This window comes from Delphinus delphis, chromosome 13, assembly GCF_949987515.2.
Source record: "Delphinus delphis chromosome 13, mDelDel1.2, whole genome shotgun sequence".
Lineage (NCBI taxonomy): Eukaryota > Metazoa > Chordata > Mammalia > Artiodactyla > Delphinidae > Delphinus > Delphinus delphis.
Window position 1 is genome coordinate 28,399,691 of NC_082695.1, and position 20,226 is coordinate 28,419,916.

At 46.4% G+C, this 20,226-nt stretch overlaps 1 protein-coding gene across 2 annotated transcripts in view; it reads right to left on the reverse strand.

Moving 5' to 3' along the window:
- GNAL (G protein subunit alpha L) overlaps nucleotides 1-20,226 on the reverse strand; it is a 90,558-nt gene that overhangs the window by 24,108 nt on the left and 46,224 nt on the right. For both annotated transcript variants that reach the window (XM_060028643.1, XM_060028644.1), the window contains one exon: nucleotides 8,343-8,440. In XM_060028643.1, the coding sequence (XP_059884626.1) occupies nucleotides 8,343-8,440 (98 nt within the window). The remainder of the gene's footprint in view (nucleotides 1-8,342; nucleotides 8,441-20,226) is intronic.

The window sequence follows — 20,226 nt, forward strand, 5'->3', positions numbered from 1 at the left end:
ATGTTAACTCATATGATGTGCATGGTAAGTTTCTATAACAATGGGCTATTCTGCAGCTACACTTGGAAGCTGAGAATTACAGGACACGTCTCTTAACATTACTCTGCAGCTGCACATCGTATTAATAGTTAGTAGTATGAGTGGTTTTCAGCCTGAGTTCCCTGGGCTCTTTGCAAGTGTTTCACATAATTCAACAAACACTTAAAAGAATGGTAGTAAAACCCTTCCACATCAAATGTCTTATGTGCCATATTATATACTTCATGGGGTACTATCAATGCATTACTCTGTGCTGCTATGTTATTTTTCTGTAGACTTCTGATCACATCTATACTTATGTATATTTTTCTTCCCCCTACATTTTATTATGAAAAATTTCAAACACACAGCAAACTTGAAATAATTTTACAGTGAATACTTGAATACCCACCACCTAGATTCTGCCATTACCATTTTTACTGTACTTTATTTTTAATTTATTTATTTTATTTATTTTTGGCTGCGTTGGGTCTTTGTTGCTGTGCCCGGGCTCCGGACGCGCAGGCTCAGCGGCCATGGCTCACGGGCCCAGCCGCTCCGTGGCATGTGGGATCTTCCCGGACCGGGGCATGAACCCGTGTCCCCTGCATTGGCAGGTGGACTCTCAACCACTGCGCCACCAGGGAAGCCCAGGGGCTACTCTTCGTTGCGGTGTGCGGGCTTCTCTTTGCGGTGGCTTCTCTTGTTGCGCAGCACGGGCTCTAGGCTCATGGGCTCTAGAGCGCAGGCTCAGTAGTTGTGGCACAGGGGCTTAGTTGCTCCGCGGCATGTGGGATCTTCCTGGACCAGGGCTTGAACCCGTGTCCCCTGCATTGGTAGGCAGATTCTTAACCACTTCCCTGCCACCAGGGAAGTCCTTTACTGTACTTTAAAAAGTCACACATCTACCCCATTTATCCATCTTATTTCTGATAATTTCAACAAAATTGCAAACACCAGAATGCCTCCTCCTACATGATTCAGCACCCAGGTCATTAGCTAAAATCAATGTTTGTTCACAGTTCACTCTTTTGATGTAAATTTTGATCCATAGAAACCCAAATTGTGAGTGTACGTTTGCTGAGTTTTGACAAATGCATACACCTGTGTAACGCTAACTCTTATCAAGACGTTATGCACATGTTTTTAGATGTGCAGTTTTGGGGAGAAAGGACATCTACTGCTTAGACGACCAGCCCCGTCCAGCTGCAGGACCTCGAGGTGAGGACAGGGCACCCGCTTCTTCAGATGCCACTGAAGCTCGGGCTCATGTGAGGGTCAGAGTCCCGTCATCAAGTTGGAAATGTGACACATTAAAACATTTAAGCATCTATCTGACTTTACCTTAAGGAATGGGAGGAGTGGTTAGGGGCTGCTAGGAATTCCAGTTGGTGGGAAATTTCTTGCATTTCTCCTTTCCACATTCCTGCATAATTAACTTAAATGTTTCCTGTGATTGATTATAAGGCCAACTCGAAAAAACCCATTTCTGCTACCGTTTGCAGCTACTCAACCACATAAACCAGAGTATTTCCACACACCCCTCCCCCAGCAGGAGACCCTGGACGCTGAGCCCAGAGGAGACCAGCCGCCATCCATACCCACACTACACAGGTCATACAGTAAGTTAAGTGTTACCAGTGTGAACACTGAAAATTTCACTCTACTCAAGTACCACTTTGGTTTGGTATTTGATGCATTTCATTCTGCTGCTACAAATTCTGGACACTAGCCCTAATTTTTAACCTGAGCCCCGTGGAGACTGGGGTTTCCTGGCATCAACTGAGTGGCCACAAAGGCTCTGGGGGGGGGGCTCTAAGGGCGACACATCCTGCACCTCAGCCCTGCGGAGCCCTCAGCACGCTGGCACCCCACGTGGGATACTGTTTGACAAAGGGTCTAGCTCTAAGGAACATGAGGAAAAATAGCTGTAAGGCAGCAAAAACATGTGTGCGTGCGTGTGTGTGTGTGTGTGTGTGCACGCACTTAACACTATCTGGTTCAATGGCCCTATGTCCACAGCCTTCAGAATGAATCTGACAATACATAGTGAACAGGAAACTCGTTCCACCTGCTGGAAGGCGCGAGGACGTGGAGTCCTGCCGCCTTTACAGGAAGTCTGAGGACCCATGAGACAAGGAACGGGAATCCCCCAGGATTCTCCGCTCAGGGGAGTAGTTTTTCCGAGAGGTTTGAAAAGATCCATGTATACAGTGTGAAATCACGGAAAAAAAAGGTAGTCTTTGTTCCTGGTTCCTGACACGGGGCTCCTGAAACCCGTGAAATTTCCTAAGTGAGAGGAGCATCTTTTGTTCTAATGGGGTGACTCTGGGTGGGCTCCTGGTTGAGGGCTGGTCACCAGAAAGACCAACCTGTGGTTAGAAGCTGGGAATTTTCAGCCCCACCTGCATCCTCCAGGAAGGGAGGAGGGGCTGCAGACTGAGTTAATGATGTATCATGCCCCCATGGGGAAGCCTCCACAGCAAACCCAGCAGCATGGGGCCTGGAGAGCTCCCCTGCTGTGGACACACCCACATGCTGGGAGGGGGGACCCCCAACTCCACAGAACAGAAGCTCCTACCCTCAGGACCCTCCCAGGCCTTGCCCTGGGGACTTCTTCATCTGGATGTTCACCTGTGTCCTTTATCATATCCTTTAATAAACCGGTAAGCGTTAAGTAGGCATTTCCCTGAATTCTGTGAGCTGTTCTAGCAGAAAACTGAATCTGAGGTGGAGGAGGACACGGGCACCTCCGATCTGCAGTCAAGTGGGACAGACGTGGGGGGTTCCCTGGGGACCTCGTCGTGATTGGCACCTTAAGTGGGGTGTCTCGTGGCCTGAGCCCTTACCCTGTGGGGCCTGAGGATCTCCTGGGAAGGGAGTGTCAGAACTGAGTTAAATGGTGGGACACCCGGCTGGTGTAACACATCTGGTGTCAGAGTGTGGTGAGTGTGGTCACAGTGGGAGCAAAGAGGACCCACGAGGAAAGTGCAGGTTCCCACCCTCAGGACCCTCTCAGAAGCTGCTTCTCGGGGTGAAGTTTCCGAAGACGGCAGAGGAGAACCAGGCTGACCCACTTATACTGAGATATTTGCATGTAATATATTCTTCATACTTAAAAACATTACTGCCCATAAACAGGAGCACTTCCAATGCTACAGATCTAGAAAATGAATCTGAAAATAAACTGGGCTGAAATGAAGGTCAAATCGAGGGTTCAGAAGCACTCAGATAATTGACTGGATATTTAGTGAGTTAACACTATATAGTAAGATGCATATTTAAAATTATAGTTTATTTTACAATGACCTAAAAATCCACTTTGAAGTTGAAACTTCATTTTTGTGAATAATTTCCAGATTGTCCTGAAAGCTCACATTCAAGGACTTGCAAGCCCTGAGATCCAGGCTGGTGTGGAGGGGACAAACGGGCCCCCATGGGCTCCTGCCGGGCGGCAAAGGGCACACGTGGGAAATCACTACACCTTTCTCACTGCTCTTTTCTTTTGAGGGGGATATTCTCTCCTTTCCAGAGTGTTCTAAAACCAATTATGTAAATGGATGTATACGAAAGGTGAGTATCATGTAAACACATGTGTGCAAAGTGTGAGAACCTACATACACTCCAAGTTGTAGAGTTTCAAGTTAGATTAAGCAGAGTATGATTTTATAAACCTGTTCTAAAGATCCAATTTTCCAGGGACTTCCCTGGTGGCTCAGTGGTTAAGAATCCCCACCTGCTAATGCAGGGGACACGGGTTCGAGTCCTGGTCCGGGTATATCACATGCTGCAGAGCAACTAAGCCCACGAGCCACAACTACTGAGCCCATGAGCCACAACTACTGAGCCCGTGAGCCACAACTACTGAGCCCACGTGCCATAGCTACTGAAGCCCATGCGCCCTAGAGCCCGTGCTCCACAACAAAGAGAAGCCACCGCAATGAGAAGTCTGTGCACTGCAACAAAGAGTAGTCCCCACTCTCCCCAACTAGAGAAAGCCCGCGTGTAGCAACCCAGAACCCAACGCAGCCAAAAATAAATAAATAAATAAATAAAAATCAGATTTTCCCTGATTTCCTTTCTCTCAAAATAGCTGTTTACATGGCTACATAATCACTTATTATTAGCACTTAAAGGAAACGCATTTTGGGGGCTAATGTAGTAGAGATTGTTTTTAATTTTCACAGTGGGAATTGGGGACCTCTGTATGAAATATAATCTCTGCTAATTTGCTCAGCTTGCTTCATGTTGCAAAGACACTCATTTTTACCAAATGTATAACCCTTGAAGTTCATAATAATGATTGTTGCCATGCTCCTCCAGCCAGGCTGGTCCTGGTGTTGGATGGTGCAGTGCCCACCCCGCCTGCCGCAGCCCTGCTTGGGGTCGCAGAGGTGGCCGCTGGCCGGGGTGACAGAGACAACGCTGCCCGGTTGGAGCAAACCCGTCTGCCCTGTTTCCTCTGGGCCCTGGTCTGAGGGTTATGGGATGGCCCCACGGGTCAGCAGACAGGGACAGAGAGGTTGTGATGCCTTGGGCTTCAGTGGCTCTGAGAGACTCAGAACAAATCCCCCCTTTCCTGAAGGAGCCTTAGCAAGTGTCCGCGCCTTGCATGCCAGGTAGCACGCACAGACCCGAGCAGACTTTCTCATTTTTATATGAAAGGTGATCTATAACTTGGGAGCTCCACGTGCGCCCGTGTGTCGCGGCCTGGAGAGGGGGCGACGGGTACAAAGAAGCAGCCCTTAAAATGCTTGCTTAGACTTGAATCTGTTGTTGGGAAGAGGACCGAGAGGAGGCAGGATTTCTGCTCTCACGAGTCCTCACCAAGACTGACTGGTGGTGCCACTGCTTGTCCTGCCCTGGACCCTTCCCTCCCCTGTAATATTTCCTTTTTTAAATTGAGATATAATTCACATAACATAAACCTCACCATTTTGAAGTACACGATTCAGCGGGTTTTAGTATATTTATAACCATCACTACGATTCAGTTCCGGAACATTTTCATTATCCCCAAAAGAAATCCCGTACCCTTTAACAGTCACTCGCAATTTCCCCCTCCCCCAGCCCCTGGCAACCACTAATCTACTTTCTGTCTCTATGAATTTGCCTGTTCTGGGCATTTCATACAACTGGACTCATTCAATATGTGTTATGTCTGGCTTCTCTCACTGAGCCTCACGTTTTCAAGGTTCATCCATGTTGTACCACGTGTTGGTGCTTTGTTCTCTTTTATGGCTAAATAAGATCCCATTGTGTGGCCAGACCACGGCTGTTCATCCAGTTATCCTTTCATGGACATTTGCATTGTTTGTACTTTTTGGCTGTTGTGGATAATGCTGCTGTGAACATTCATGTACACATTATTATGTGGATGTATGTTTTTAATTCTCTTGGGTGTATACCCAGGGGAGAAACTGCCAGGTTCCTCTGTGTTTAAGCTTTTGAGTTACCGTGGCGAGACCATCCTTGGATTCTTCACTGGCAGCTCAGCCCCCCTGGGAAGCGCCTCTTCCCCCAAATAGTCCCGTGGTTTCTGCCATGGAAGAAATTACTTCAACAGGGCTTAGAATGAATCCCTTCTTAATTAGCACTTGGGCTCAAAACACAAGACTGCTGAGCAGGTAACATAGTGACTTAGAGTCACACTGAGATGTCGGCAGATATTTTCTCAGAGGATTCAGAAGAGAGAGGAACAGACCTGTCAGAACCCTGGACTCTGCCAGGGCAAAGCTCAGTGCCCCATCGGCCCCGCGCTGAGCCCCGGGCTCCCGATCTGCCCATTCGCTTATTTCCGATAGCCCTGATTTCATGCAAGAACTCCCACTAAGGAACCAGGTCTTTGAGGAGGAACAACATGCATTCGCCAAGGAATTGGAACTCCGGGGCGCTGGGCAAGCCGGCATGAGCGTCCTGGTCCCAGGACATCCCCGGCTGGACGTTGAAATGTCCTTTCTGTCCTTTATTTCATGAGCAAAGGTGATGGGAGGTGGAAGCAGCTATGTTCCTTCAATATCTTATTTGACAACAAAAAAAATCTGTCTCCATGTGTCGGTCTAACAAGAGTTACTGAAATATTACTTGTTTTTGAAATGTCTCACCCCCAACCTCAACATCTGAGTGCAGAGGAAAAACAAGATTGTTATTAAGAGACAAAGGTTGCTGACCTAACCTGATTCCCATGCATATTAAAATGGATTAAAAAAGCAAAGCTGGGACGTTATGATTGACCCAGATAGCGAGGTTTAGGGGGGAACGGCTTTCTGTGATTCTGCCGAGCCCAGAGTGAAGACCGCAGGAACCCTGGTGTTTTATTTTTGACGAACCTGGGGTCTTGACCTCGTGCCTCAGAGTCTCACTCCCTGTAATTTGAAAGTACGGAACTGAAAGAAATAGCAGAGCTTGGCGGGGGCTCCCCGCCCTGCCACCCCCCAGGTGGGAACCCCGATCTCAGTGGCCTCAGGTTACCCCCTGGACCTCGGTTCCCACGTTGGAGACACAGCAGCAAGAGCTCAGGAGGGCTCACGTGTGCCAGGTGCCACTCTGGGGTTTCGGGTCTCTACTTAACCCTACAACAACTGTACAGGAATACAGCCCATAATTTTATCCCCATGGAAGTAACCTGCCCAAACTCTCTGCTCTCGGCAGCAGAGCAAAGATCTGGATCCTCACTGCCTGTTGTCAAAGCTCATGTTGCTTCTTTTTGTCAAATTTACTTTGCATGTTCTATTTTAAAGTAAACCATTAATTCTATTGCTATGGTGATGCGTTGTCTCTTTTTATAAGAAAGAGAAACTCCTAATGTGACACTGAAGGGCGCTCTGGTCCAGAGGCGACTTCGCTCAAGAAATACTGGGAACCACGGTCAGACACATTCCTCCAGAACCTCAAACGCAAACCTATATGAATGTTAATGTTATCTCCAGCTGTGCTAGAAATTCCCTCTGGCATCACAGCTAGACTTCCCCAAACCAGAGCTTGATGGCATCCTGTCCTCCATAAACGACATCTCCTGGGTCCCTGTCCCAATAACGGCCCCGTGGTCATCCTCAATGACCACCCCCCCCTTTCCTCCACCTCCCTTGTTTGATCCAGTGCCTGGCTCTGTCCCTGAGGCCCCAGGCTCACCTCCACGGCCACCACCTGCCTGTGTGCACCCACGGGTCTCTGCCGCCTCCGTTTCACCCTCCACGCAGCACCAGAGTGACCTGACAGCCTCACTCTTCCAGCCGATGACCGCTCGCTGCGTCCGGAGGAAAATCCACATTCCCTGGCCTGGGAAGGTGTGGCCCCTCGACCCCTCTCGCCTGTCCACAGCCACCTCCATCACCGCTGGGTCCCACACGCTTCCTGTCAGTGCTGGGGACATGCCTGCGTCCCCTCCTGGGCCCTGCCCACCCCGCTCAGCACCCCTCGCCCGTGACAGGTGATGGAGCCTGAGCTCCGAGGGGTGGGGAGGGCCCGGGGACGGCCGCACCTCCCTGTCCTTAAAGTCAGTATTCACAGTGTAGTTCTCAATAGTGTAGATTTGGTCCCAAATACTGTGAATTCCATTTGACCTTCTGGAACCTTTCCCACAAGTATGGATTTTTAGAGTTTACAGACTTAAAATGTATAAAAGCTTATTTCTTGCTGCCCAAAGGGTTATTTAAGACAAACTTTAAATACAGTTTTTGTTATCAAATGAGCAAACACAGCTAAAACTCATTGATTAACCTTCTTCTGGGGACCATTATGCTGTAATAGTTATAGACTGAATCTAAAATAGCGAAAGATAGGAAATAGGAAAATGAGAATTTCAGGGAAAAACAATGAGCCAGCCTTGGCACCAGAGTCCTTTGCTTATTTCTCCTCATACATTTTTTTCATCGAATATTTACTTATTATTTTAATTACCATCTACTCTTGAGGTTCTAGTCTACTTCAAATGTGTGTAGGATGATCTCATTACTTTAAGTAAGAGCTTCGGCCTGGCGGCAGATGTGGGTTATTTAAATTTTAATTTGGGGGCCCCGGCTCCAAAATTAAAACATAGTAATGAATACCTAAGTATGTTATAATTTATGAACATGCCTATAACTCTATAGAAGGCAAAAAATGACTAGAACTGAATACAAAGATCGAGGTAAAATGAATATAACTGCTTCTGGTTCTTCCCCGAAACACTGCCTCCTGCTGGATTTTCAGTTTTGCATCTACTGAACTCATCTTATGTTAAAAGCTGGTTTCTGCAATGAGTTGTTAATTATTTGTTCCTTGTACTTAAGGAAGTTCAGAGATTCTGGGAGGGCAGCACGGATTGGTCCTCGCGGACAGACTCACTATTGGGCGCAGTCGATGAGCTGGTACTCGTTGGACCTCTCGAAGCAGGCCTTCACACCTTCGTCATCCCAGAGCTTCTTCACGTGATCGAAGAATTCCTGAAGTTTGAAAAAGTTACAGATAAGAAAACCCATGTGTTACCTTCTTCCGAAAGTTAAAAGTAAAGAGAAAATGCCAAAAACATTTGCAGGGAGTGCATAAATTGTTTTCTTCGTGGAGGCTGACTCCACACATGGGGTGGAAGGTCCAGATCTCACCACTCAATCTACTGCTCAAACATTCTTATTGTTCCAGAAAGTTCCTCAAAGTGGAAATGACAAGTCAAAAATTAATGACATTCACCAACTATCAATACAACCAAGAATTGAAAGTTCTCAGGACACAACGACCTGACTAGCAGAATGGCCATTTCAGCCGTGAAAAAACATGCTTGTTACAACGGCAAGTTCTGTTTTAGCTGCTTCTTTTAAATTTTCTAGGTGAGCCACGATTATGAATAGACATGGTTGAGCAGACGGGTTAAATTCAGCCCCAAAGCATTAGGTATATAAGAAAGAAACTTTTAAAATTATACCCTTTGGGGATAGTGATTTACTCTTTTTGACCTTTTTAGAAACTCTGAGTTAAGCGTGAACTGGGATTTTTGGTTCACACACTGTGCGCAGGCCCATCCCTTACGGCACCAGCAGCCTCTGAAATAGCAGCCTGTCTACCTCAGTAAAGGTGGCTCTATGAATCCGTATTTCCAAAATTATCCAAATTAAATGAACAGTGCTATGGAAGCAGATGACTATACATTAGCAGCTAAGTATAAAATAAGTTACATAAATTTTCACAAAACTCTTTGTTAGAATATTTATATCCCTTCCCAAACCAAGGAAGCCCCGATTTCCATCTCTGCTCTGCAGGAGAGGGCCTGGGGTGACCCCGCCAGGAAGCAGTCGAGGCTGCTCTCCCTAAGAATCAGCGCAGATTCTTTGCAGGAAGAAACAAGACCTGAGTTGGTTCACGATTCCATACAAGGGTGGATCCAAGTATTGAGAGGCCTGATGCTTACACAACTTGTGGACCCTCTTTGAAAAAAAGGAACACAGAATTATGGGTACAAATCAGGTATAAGACCTGGAAGGGGGAGCAGGGGGCCCTGAGTGCAGCTTCACCAGGTTCTAGTCCATCCCAGCCTGACTCCCAGTGTCGGGAACAGCTTTTAAGCTTGTGCCGCACGTCTCTGTATCTATCGTGCCTGCCTGTCATCAACAACAAACCCAAACTGCCCACAGGGGACAGGAAGGGACAGTCTCCACGCCAAGGAGAGGAGCTGGACCCTCAGCGTTTACCCTGTCTCCCTGGATTGATGCTTCCTTCTGGAATCTTCCAGGGCCGCTCTCATCACTCCATTGAAGGAGTCTGTGGGCTTCCTTGAAAAATTTCCTTCAAAGAGTCAAATGAGGAGACACACACACACACACACACCCCAGGTCTAAAGAGAAATGCTCTATTGTGCTATTATCCGGACGGTCCAGGAGGGCAGTTATACCCCTGTCGTGGTGATATTGGGATTTGAGCCCCACTTTCCCCCTACTGCAAACCCCTGTGCAGTGGTCCTGGGAAGAAAGTTCCTTACTGTCTTTAACAAGTGTCAGAATCATTTTTTCTTCAACAGTCTGAGCAAAAGCCTTTGAGACAGAGTCACAGAGGGGTGCTTGACCCAAGAAACAAAATGCACGGTTCCTGGGGACATGCCGACAGCAGAGTGAGATGGGAACCGTGAGTGCCGGGATCTTACAGCAGGCGCCGTGGACAACACGGAGGAGACAGAACAGGCTCGATCTGCTGCTTTGTCTTCCTTGTTGGGAAACAAGAAGCGGGATTAGACCAGGGCCAGGTCCCCAGGATTCCCTACGTTTGCTCTTTAAGGAGTTCTCAGATCTTCGTGGAAAATTTCAGGGCTGCTGCTGCTGTGGCCCCTTCACCTTTTTATCAGGGAAAATGTCAAACTTACACAAGGAGAGAGAACGTCCCCTGGGCACTCACTACCCACAGGCAGATTCCACACTCAAGTGGCTGTTCTCTTTTATCTGTATCTCAGCCCTTTTCTCCACCTTTTTTTTTTTTTTTGGAGTATAATTGCTTTACAATGATGTGTTAGTTTCTGCTTTATAACAAAGTGAATCAGTTATACATATACATATATCCCCATATCTCTTCCCTCTTTCATCTCCCTCCCACCTTTATTATTTAATAGCAGTTCTCTCACACCATATTACTTTATTTCAACATTATTTCTAAAAGATAAATCTTTAGAAGTCATAGCCACAATACCACAATCTCAAATAAAAATACATAAACCAGTAAAGAAATGATTCTGTAAAATCATTAACCACTGCAGCTTCTTTAGCTGTGCTCAAACATTTGTCCAGAGCCTGGCTAGAATTCTTGTACATTTGTTAAAACAACTGGGAAATAAATATGAGGAATACTTTTAGTATGCCTCCGTTAGCAACTAAGATGAATAATACTAAATAAAAATAATTTCAGTGGGGTGTGTGTGTGTGTGTGTGTGTGTGTGTGTGTGTGTGACTGAAAAGGTGATTCACAGTGAAGTCTCACTTGTTTTTGACATCTGAGAGTTGAGAGACACTGAGAGCATAAAAAGAAAATTACTAAATGACATTTCTTAATTTTTTCTGTATTATTGAATTTGAGAATCACCTTGTGATCTTCATATATTTAGCAACTGAAATACATGGTCATTTATGTCATTCTAATTCAAAGGAGTTTGAGTTGTGTTATAGAAAATAAACATGATAATGATACCAAATTAAACCTACTTTTAAAAAGCAAGGCTTTAAATTTTCATAGCATAATTTTGATGTTTAAATCAAAATTTAAACTAAAATTAAATACCCAACTCCTCCATTTCCTATTACAGCACTTTCCTTCTCGTTCTGCTGTTTACGCCTTCCTGTAGGTATAAAGTGTACTCAAAGCTAGCCTGGAATTCTCAGGTAGGTAACAATTTAAAAAAAAATCTTTAGGGCTTCCCTGGTGGCGCAGTGGTTGAGAGTGTGCCTGCCGATGCAGGGGACGCGGGTTAGTGCCCCGGTCTGGGAAGATCCCACATGCCGCGGAGAGGCTGGGCCCATGGCCGCTGGGCCTGCGCGTCCGGAGCCTGTGCTCCGCAACGGGAGAGGCCACAACAGTGAGAGGCCCGCGTACCACAAAAAAAAAAAAAAATTTTTTTTAATTCTTCATAACTGCTTTAAAACAAATAAATGTCTGCCAATAAGAAATGTAAAAAATTATTGCATGATTTCTCTGCTAATGTAATACAATAAAACAACTTTTGGTTACACTGACACTTAAGATTCACTTTTTGTTTTGGACATAACCATCAAAAGCATAATATTTCTTATCTGGTGAAAGAGATGTCGTCCAGTGGCCTGGAGGGCACCCAGGTCTCAGGTGGAGCTGCTCCCACATGTGGTGCCCTGTCCTGAGGGTGGTGGAAACCCTTACTGGGTTGAGTGAAAATTGTTATTCCTAGGATGACTTATGGAAAATATTCCTCTTTAATTTTAGTGTCAGTAATACTTTTTTTCATCTCTCAAGAAAATTCTTTACCAATTTCATTATTAATTTTTAATCCTCTGGGATCCTGTGACTTTTCTGCTGCTTTCATTTATGTCACTGAATTGACCGCCAAGAAGTTCAGAAATCCCGTTTGGGGGTTGGTCCCAGCTTGTGTGTAGACCTTGCCTTTATGCTCTGGGTACCAACTTCACCTCTGCTACTATATCACTCACTTACCTGTTCCTAGCTTCCTTCTGCCATACTTTGGTTTTTTTAAATTAACTTGTATTATAACTTTGTGAGTGGCACTAAATCCTTTCTGGAACACGCTGGAGCAAAAATAAATGATTACCGGAACTTTCCACGGTAATGCAGTGAACAACGGCCACCATGACCATCAAATGGGCCTCAGAAACAGTCAGGAGAGTAGCCATTTAAGTAGAATTTTCTAAAGCTCAAGTTTGGGTCTGATTCATTTAAAATACACCTACTCAGTTGTACCCCTCGGGGAGTAGAACGATCTAATAGGTTTCTGTCATTTCTTTTTTCAGATATCTGGTGGATGTCAAGTTGAAGGTCTGTGTAGGATCCGTCACGCCTGGTTATTTATAATCTCTGTCCATCCTCAGGTCTAAGTTAATACAGGATGCTTCAAATTCTATTTAGAAACAGCTTTCAGAGACCAGGCTAAACAAACCAAATAAAGTGTCGACAGTAATCAGGGGTCCCCAAGCCCGAGTCTTTCCCAGCATGAAGCACGACCTCCGTGGGTGACAACCACAGCAAGTAACCAAACGTAAAGTGGCGTCACCCTGGCCTTTCCTGGGGCCTCGTGGGTCCCAGGCAAGCTTCTCAGGGTCTTCGGCCGAGGGCTCACTTGAGTCTCAAATACCCTGCCATGCAGGTGATGCAGCTCTCGTTTTACAGATGACGAAATGGGAATGATCTTGGATCCTTTGTACTTGCCTGAGCCCCTGACTAGGACGTGATCAGTCTGGATCTGGAAGCAGCCTCAGGGCCTGGCCAGCTTCCTCCTTCTCTTCTGTAGCAGCTCCTCATGGCTGGAGACCAGTGAGAGCAAACCCACATTTACAATATACATCACACTCGTCTTTCTCCCCCTGTGACAGCCAACTTTAACTATTCTTAGAATCATTTCTAACAGCCTCTTGAGGTATACTTTATACGCCCTAAAATTCACCCATTTACTTATCCGGTCACACACCCAACTAACACAGCCAAGTCTTAGAACCCCTCCACCATCTGCCCCCTTCCCTGGTCTCAGACAACTGCCAATCTACTTTGGTCTCTATAGTTTTGCCTTTTCTAGAAATTTTGTATAAATGAAATCATAGAGTCTTTTGTGTCTGGCTTCTTTCACTTAGCCTGATTTCTCTGAGATTCACCCATTTTGTTATGTATTTTAGCAGCTTAAAAAAAAACTGCTGAGTCCTATTCCATTGTATGGATAAGACCACATTTTGCTTGTTTACTCACTCACCAGTGGATGGACATTGGGGTTATTTATGGTTTTTGACTGTTATGAGTAATGCTGCTAGGAATATCTGTGTACCAGGCTTTGTATGGACTTCTATTATCATCCCTTTTGGGTTAATACCCAGGAGTGGAATTGCTGGGTTACAGGACAGGTGCATGTTTAACTTTAAAAAATGGCTAAATTGTTTTCCAAAGTGACCATTCCATTTGCACTGTCAAGAGCAATGGGTAGGGGTTCGAGTTCCTCCAAACCTCACCAATACTTGGTTTTGTTAGTCTTTTTGATTTTAATTATGCTAACGGGTGTGTAATGGCATCTGGCTGTGGTTTAAGTTTGCATCTCCCTTATGGCCAATGACGATGGACATCGTTTCACGTTGGCTGCTCGCATATCTTCATTTTGAGGTGTCTGTTCAAATATTTTTCCCATTAAAAAATTGGGTTGTATGTCTTCTTATTATAGTTTTATTTTTCATAAGAGTAAAATATTCTAAAAAATTGCCTGGATTCAAATCCTTTCTTAGCTACAGGTTTCGCCAACATTTTCTCACCCAATGTGGCTCGCATTTTAATTTTCCTAAGCATTTTTTTTTTTTTTTTTTTTTTGCGGTACGCGGGCCTCTCACTGTTGCGGCCTCTCTCATTGCGGAGCACAGGCTCCAGAGGCGCAGGCTCAGCGGCCATGGCTCACAGGCCCAGCCGCTCCGTGGCATGTGGGATCTTCCCAGACCAGGGCACGAACCCGTGTCCTCTGCATCGGCAGGCGGCCTCTCAACCACTGCGCCACCAGGGAAGCCCATTCCTAAGCATCTTTTGATGAGCAAAGCTTTTAATTTTGATGATGTCTAATTAATCATTTTTTTAAGTTTATTTATTTATTTGGCTGTGCCAGTTCTTAGCTGCGGCATGCGGGATCTTTAGTTGCGGTGTGAGAACTCTCAGTTGCAGCATGCATGTGGGATCTAGTTCCCTGACCAGGGATCGAACCTGGGCCCCCTGCATTGGGAGTGTGGAGTCTTAGCCACTGGACCACCAGGGAAGTCCCTAATTAATCAGTTTTTGCTTTTCACTTTTTGTGTTCTAAGAAATCTTTGCCTAACCCAAAGTAAAGTTTTTTTCTCCAAGATCTCTTCTAAAAGTTTAATATTTTTAGCTCTTAGATTTAGGTCTACAATCTGAGTTAATTTGGGGATATGGTGGGAGGAAAGGGTCAGGCTTCACTTTTTTCCATGCAGATATGCAGCTTCCCCCCCCAGCATATTTACTGAAAAGACTACCCTTTCTCCATCGAATTTTTGAAACTGACCTTCGTACCTTTGCTGAAACTGACCATACACACGTGGGTCTGTTCCTGGACTTAATTCTGTTCCACCCACCCACATGTCCATCCTTGTGCCAACTCCATCCATCATGATTACCGTAGCTCTGTAGTCAGTCTTAAAATTAGGTGTTAAGTCCTGCAACTTTGTTCTTTTCCAACATCATTCTGACTATTCTTGGTCTTCTGAATTTCCACATATGTCTGAGAACTGGCCTGTAAGTTTCTATAGAAAAGCTGCTGGTATTTGGCTGGAATTGCACTGCCTCTCTAGGTTGCTTTGGGGAGAAGTGCCATTTTAACAACAATGAGCTTTTTAATCCATGAACATGGTAATATCTGTTTGTGTCTTATTTTCTCTCAACGATGTTTCCTAGTTTTCAGTGTATACATCTTTCATTTGTTAGGGTTTTTTTCCTAAGTAATTTTTTTGGATGTTGTTTTGAAGGTGCATTTTTTTTTAAATTTCATTTTTGGAATTTTTCATGGCTAGTACAAAGAAATACAGTTGACATCTGTATTCGATCCTATATCCAGCAACCTTGTTAATTTCATGTATTAGTTCCAGAGGCTTTCACTTCCTTCCTATGTAGCTGAGCAGAGAGTTACCCACAAAGCTCTGGCCTGTCTCTTTTCTCCCTGAAGCATGACCCACAAGGGCTGGGGCAGAATCAGAATTCCCTGTGGTTCCAAGGTTCAGGGAGACTGAGCCAAAGGGGCCTTTGCTGCCCACCATGGCCAGGTGGCATGCGTTTTGCTGCTCTTGCACTTGGTTTAAAAAAAATTTTTTTTAAGATATAGTAAGATTTGTCTAAGGACTCTACCTTTTATTTCCAAATTATAGTCTCACAAAACAACTGATAAGTATAAAGTTCTAGTAATTAGATCCATGACCCATAGTAGAGAGTTAAAGAAATCTACCCCATTGTGATGGGAACATATAATTTTCCTTAAGTATTTTTTCCCCACCAAATTAATTTTTTAGCTTTTGATTTTCTCCTTCACAATACTCCCACTCTTATACCTAAGATTCTGTCTAAAATCCTAATTCTCTGAGAAACTTGTGCACTTGAAGCATGCCAAAGAGACTCACAGGAGAAACTTATTTGTGTGGGAACAGAAATAAAATAATTATGTATTTTTATTAGGGATAAGAGACTCAAAGAATCACGACTTTGGTCTTTGCTTCCAGACAGGCTCTGTCAAGTCGTCTGACAAAAGTTCTCCGTGGCATCAAGCTTGATTATGTAACACCTGGAGGTATTATTCTTGGTCTTTTAGTCACTCTGAGTCCTGTTTTACGTGCTGAGAGGCAAAATGGAGGGAGAAGACCCTCTTTTTGGGAACAGGTTAGATTTAAAGCAAATGTCTGTAGAAGTGGGTTTGGTATATTCCTACTGACAATGGCTGTAGAATTAGATACATATTTCTTTGGGAAAATTTTAGTGTAAAACATAGTAGAGGTGCCTAATGAGGAATCCTAAAACAATATTTCTGGTTGAGCATGGATTTTGGGTTCAGGTCCCAGCCAGGGGAGCTTCTTCACTCTGACCACTATGTCCTATTCCCCGGGGACAGAACGGGTCCTTCTGGTCAGAGGCTGGAGCTTCAGCTGGAGTGATGAGCACACAGCCGACAGGTGGAGGAGGAGGGTGAGGATGTGCACGTGAGGGGCCAGGGCAGGAGAGAGGCGGTGAGAGGGTAGCAGGAAGACAAAATTAGAAGCGGGTGGGTGGACCAGGCCTCAGGACAGCCAAGAGGTGAGGACTGACCTGTGAAGTGCTGCTGGGGGGAGGGTCAGGGAGTTCTTGGCTTTGGGCACAAGGACAGGGCCAGAACACGGGCTGCAGATCTGGTAGCATCATGACAAGGCCGCCAGGTGCCAACAGGCTCACAGAGAAGCACGTGGCAGGGAAGAGAAGGCCATGCAGGCTTGAGGACTGAATTCCAGAAACAGCTTCAGGACACCCAAGGGCACGAGGCATCACACCAGGCGCTGGGGAGGGGGCACGGGTTCTGAACACAAGAAGGGAACGTCCAGATCACCAGCAAGAGGTAGGTTATGGTGGCCAAGAGTGGGCCTCGGGGACAGGAGCCCCGAGGGCACTGCTGTCGCACTGAGCTGCACCCTGAGCTTCTGGTGCCTGGGCTCCCAGACCCCGTGCTCCCCGCCACAAAGCCCCCAGATTCCTGCACTTACAGCTGGAGAGGGAGTGGGGCTGGCTGAACAGGACTGCAGCTGCTTTCTAGAAACAAGGGCCAAGCCCTTGTAGGAGAACGTGTGCAGTCCCATGGAAGGGCGCCTGGAAGCTGAGCCTCCAAGTCCCCACACGGGAGGGGGTCCCCGGGGCCCTGGAGAGCCCCACCTCAGCCCGTAAGCAGCAGGGGGGCGGGGAGGAGGAAGGGGAGTGGGCTGGGCCAGGGTGCAGGCCCACGGTCCCCAGTTACTAAGGGGGATCTTAGTAATTAACTAAGCTGCACGTGTACCCGACACCCTACAACAGGCTGAGGGTGTCCTCAGTGGGAATGTGCAGCCTCCCTGAGAGGAAACAATGGTTAAATGGAAACGCAACACCCGCGGTGCATTCCTGGAGGGATTAGGGGATTCACGTTTCCACGAAAAAAAGATTTCAAAGGCGCAGCAGATCTCCTGTGCAAACCTGCAGCAGCTGCGAATCTGGCACCAGACACAAAAGGGAAGGAAAACTGTCCAAAGAACCCAAAGACCTTGATATTCTAAACTCATGTGTTTGTATGAGACCACCTTTAAGATTTCTTCCAGTTCTGGGACTCTCTGATTTTAAGTTTTATATTTTCCCTCTGTCTATTTTTAATGGAACAGTTTTATTGACCTATAATGCATATGCCATACAGTTTACCCATTTAAAGTGTACAAGTCAGTAGTTTTCAGTTTATTCACAGAGTTGTGCACCCATCACCACGATCACCTTTAGAACGTGTCCATCACCCCAGAGAAACCCTGCACCCACGAGCAGTCACTCCTTATTCTCACCTCCCTCTGCCCCTGGCAAACACCAGTCCACTTTCTGTCTCTACGGATCTGCCTGTTCTGATGTTTCATTAAAAAGGGACTCATACGATGCGTAGCCTTTTGTGTCAGGCTTTCATTTAGCATAATGTTTCCAAGGGTGTAACATGGGTCAGTGCTTCATTCCTTTTATGGCCAAGTAAGATCCCACTGTGTCGATGGACCACGTGGGTTCATCCATTCATCCTTCGATGGACATTTGGGCTGTTGCACGTTTTGGCTGTTGTGAATAGTGCTGCTGTGAACATTCGTGTACAGGTATTCGAGTAAATGTAGGTTTTTAATTATCTTGGGTATATACGTAGGAGAGGGCCTCCTTTCCCAAGAGAAACATCTGGAACCATTTTACAAGAGTTACTAGTTGGAATTTCTGATTCATCATGCTTAATTCATCTCAGCATTCAGCAGCTTTATTAAATGTTCTTTTACCCGAACGGAGGCAGGCAGTGCAGCCAGTGTTACAAGATGTCACTCTTGTCCAGCTCTTGAACGTGTTTTTTTTTTTTTTTTTTGTGGTACGCGGTCCTCTCACTGTTGTGGCCTCTCCTGTTGCAGAGCACAGGCTCTGGACGCGCAGGCTCAGCGGCCATGGCTCACAGGCCCAGCCGCTCCGTGGCATGTGGGATCTTCCCGGAGCGGGGCACGAACCCGTGTCCCCTGCATCGGCAGGCGGACTCTCAATCACTGCGCCACCAGGGAAGCCCCTTGAACGTGTTTCTGATTTAAACTTGAACACAGATGGACCTGACATTCCTGGAGCTCCCGACAATTCTCGACAACAAGGAAGCCTCCTCCTGGGCCCACTCTTTGCCTCCTGAGCTGACTTTGGCCACGATGGTCTGGAAGAGGAGAGATCAGCGCAGCCCAAGGGGCTGTCTGTGACACAAGAAACCCTGTAAATGGATGGCTTCTGCTCTTACTCTCTCAATCTTTTAGGCCAGTTACCTCAGTGGTGATGACAGGATCTTGGGGGAAAACCCATAAGAAGCATGATCTTTATTAGTTTTTTGCTAACTTGACTCTAAATACCATGAAAATGATATTTGTTTGGCAAGTGCACTGTCCAGAGGGAATCAAAGAAGGCATCTGACAATTGTAGGAAGAAGAAACATTTTTCTTGTAATCTTTACCCGAAACCCACTTTCTTCCTAGACAAGAAAAATGTTCCTAACCTTCCAGGGAATTGGGTAACCAGGTCCATGTTGGAAAAAGCTTTGATGTCATAAGTGGTCCATGTGATGATTCTGCACCGCTCGGCTCACCGCGGTGACTGTTCCGAGGACCTGCCCGGGAGCACGTATCTGAGCGCCATCTCCTCACTATGCAACCATGAGCAACTTCCTCAGAAGAACCTGTTACCTGAAGGTGAAGAGCAGTTCTCGCCTCTCCCCGGGTGTCCAGTGCACACCGGACACTCGACACGGCCGGAGCCGAGCTCCTGACCCCCCACACCTGCCCTGCAACTTGGCGGATGGAGGCTGTGTCTCTCCGGTGGCTCAGACTGAGCCCTGAAGTCACCTGGATGCTCCTGTGTCTCTCAGGCACATGAAATCCATCACCATGGCTCCACCTCCACCGCTTGCTGGGTTCCGACCAGTGGCCTCTCTCACCTGATTACTGCAAGTGCCTCCCACCCGCCACATCTTCGGGGCTGCACAGAGCAGTCAGCTGGGGTCACCGCCGTGCTCACCACCTACAGCCTGTCCGCTCAGGGTCCCTGCGTGACACCAGCCCTGTTTCTCTGGCGCCCCCTTTCTGTCGCCTATCCATCATCTTGTCCCCATTCTGCCCTCCCTCTCGGTCACTGTTCCAGCCATACTGGCCTCCCTCTCGCACCCGGGCAGCGCCTTAGCCTTGCTGTGCGGCTGCCTCTTCTCCTTCGGGGCCTCCCCAGTCCCCTTCCCAATGAGACCCTCTCTAACCATCCTCAGTCTTCCACGCCCAGGCCCCCCCGCTGCACTGACTGTTCCTGTGTCCACAGCGCTCAGCACTTCCTAAAGCCTGCAATTAACTCATTCACTATGTCCTACTTAGTCTCTGTATCCCCTGCTACACTGTCAGCCCCACGAGGCAGGGATCTTCATGTTTTTTGTCCTTGACACTTAGTAAGAGCTCAATAAATATTTGTGTCATGAGTGCTTGGGTGAATAAGCTTTTCTGGAAAGTCCCCTTCTCTTGGCCTGAGCAGGACTTTCCTCATAACAAAACTGATTTCACTTTCAGTACAAGGCTTTTCATTACATCTGCCTCTTGGTCACTATCCTCAAATCTGTAGCTTAGCATGAATAATACACGGTCAAAATGCTATATTTATAAGTTAATTTAATCTATTTTTCACTCAACAGAAATTTAAGAAAGGTAATTATTCCTGACGGTAGGCACAGACGTTGTTAGATGCCTGCCTATACATGTCTTTTTAAAAGATTAAGAAAATTGAGGTGAAATTC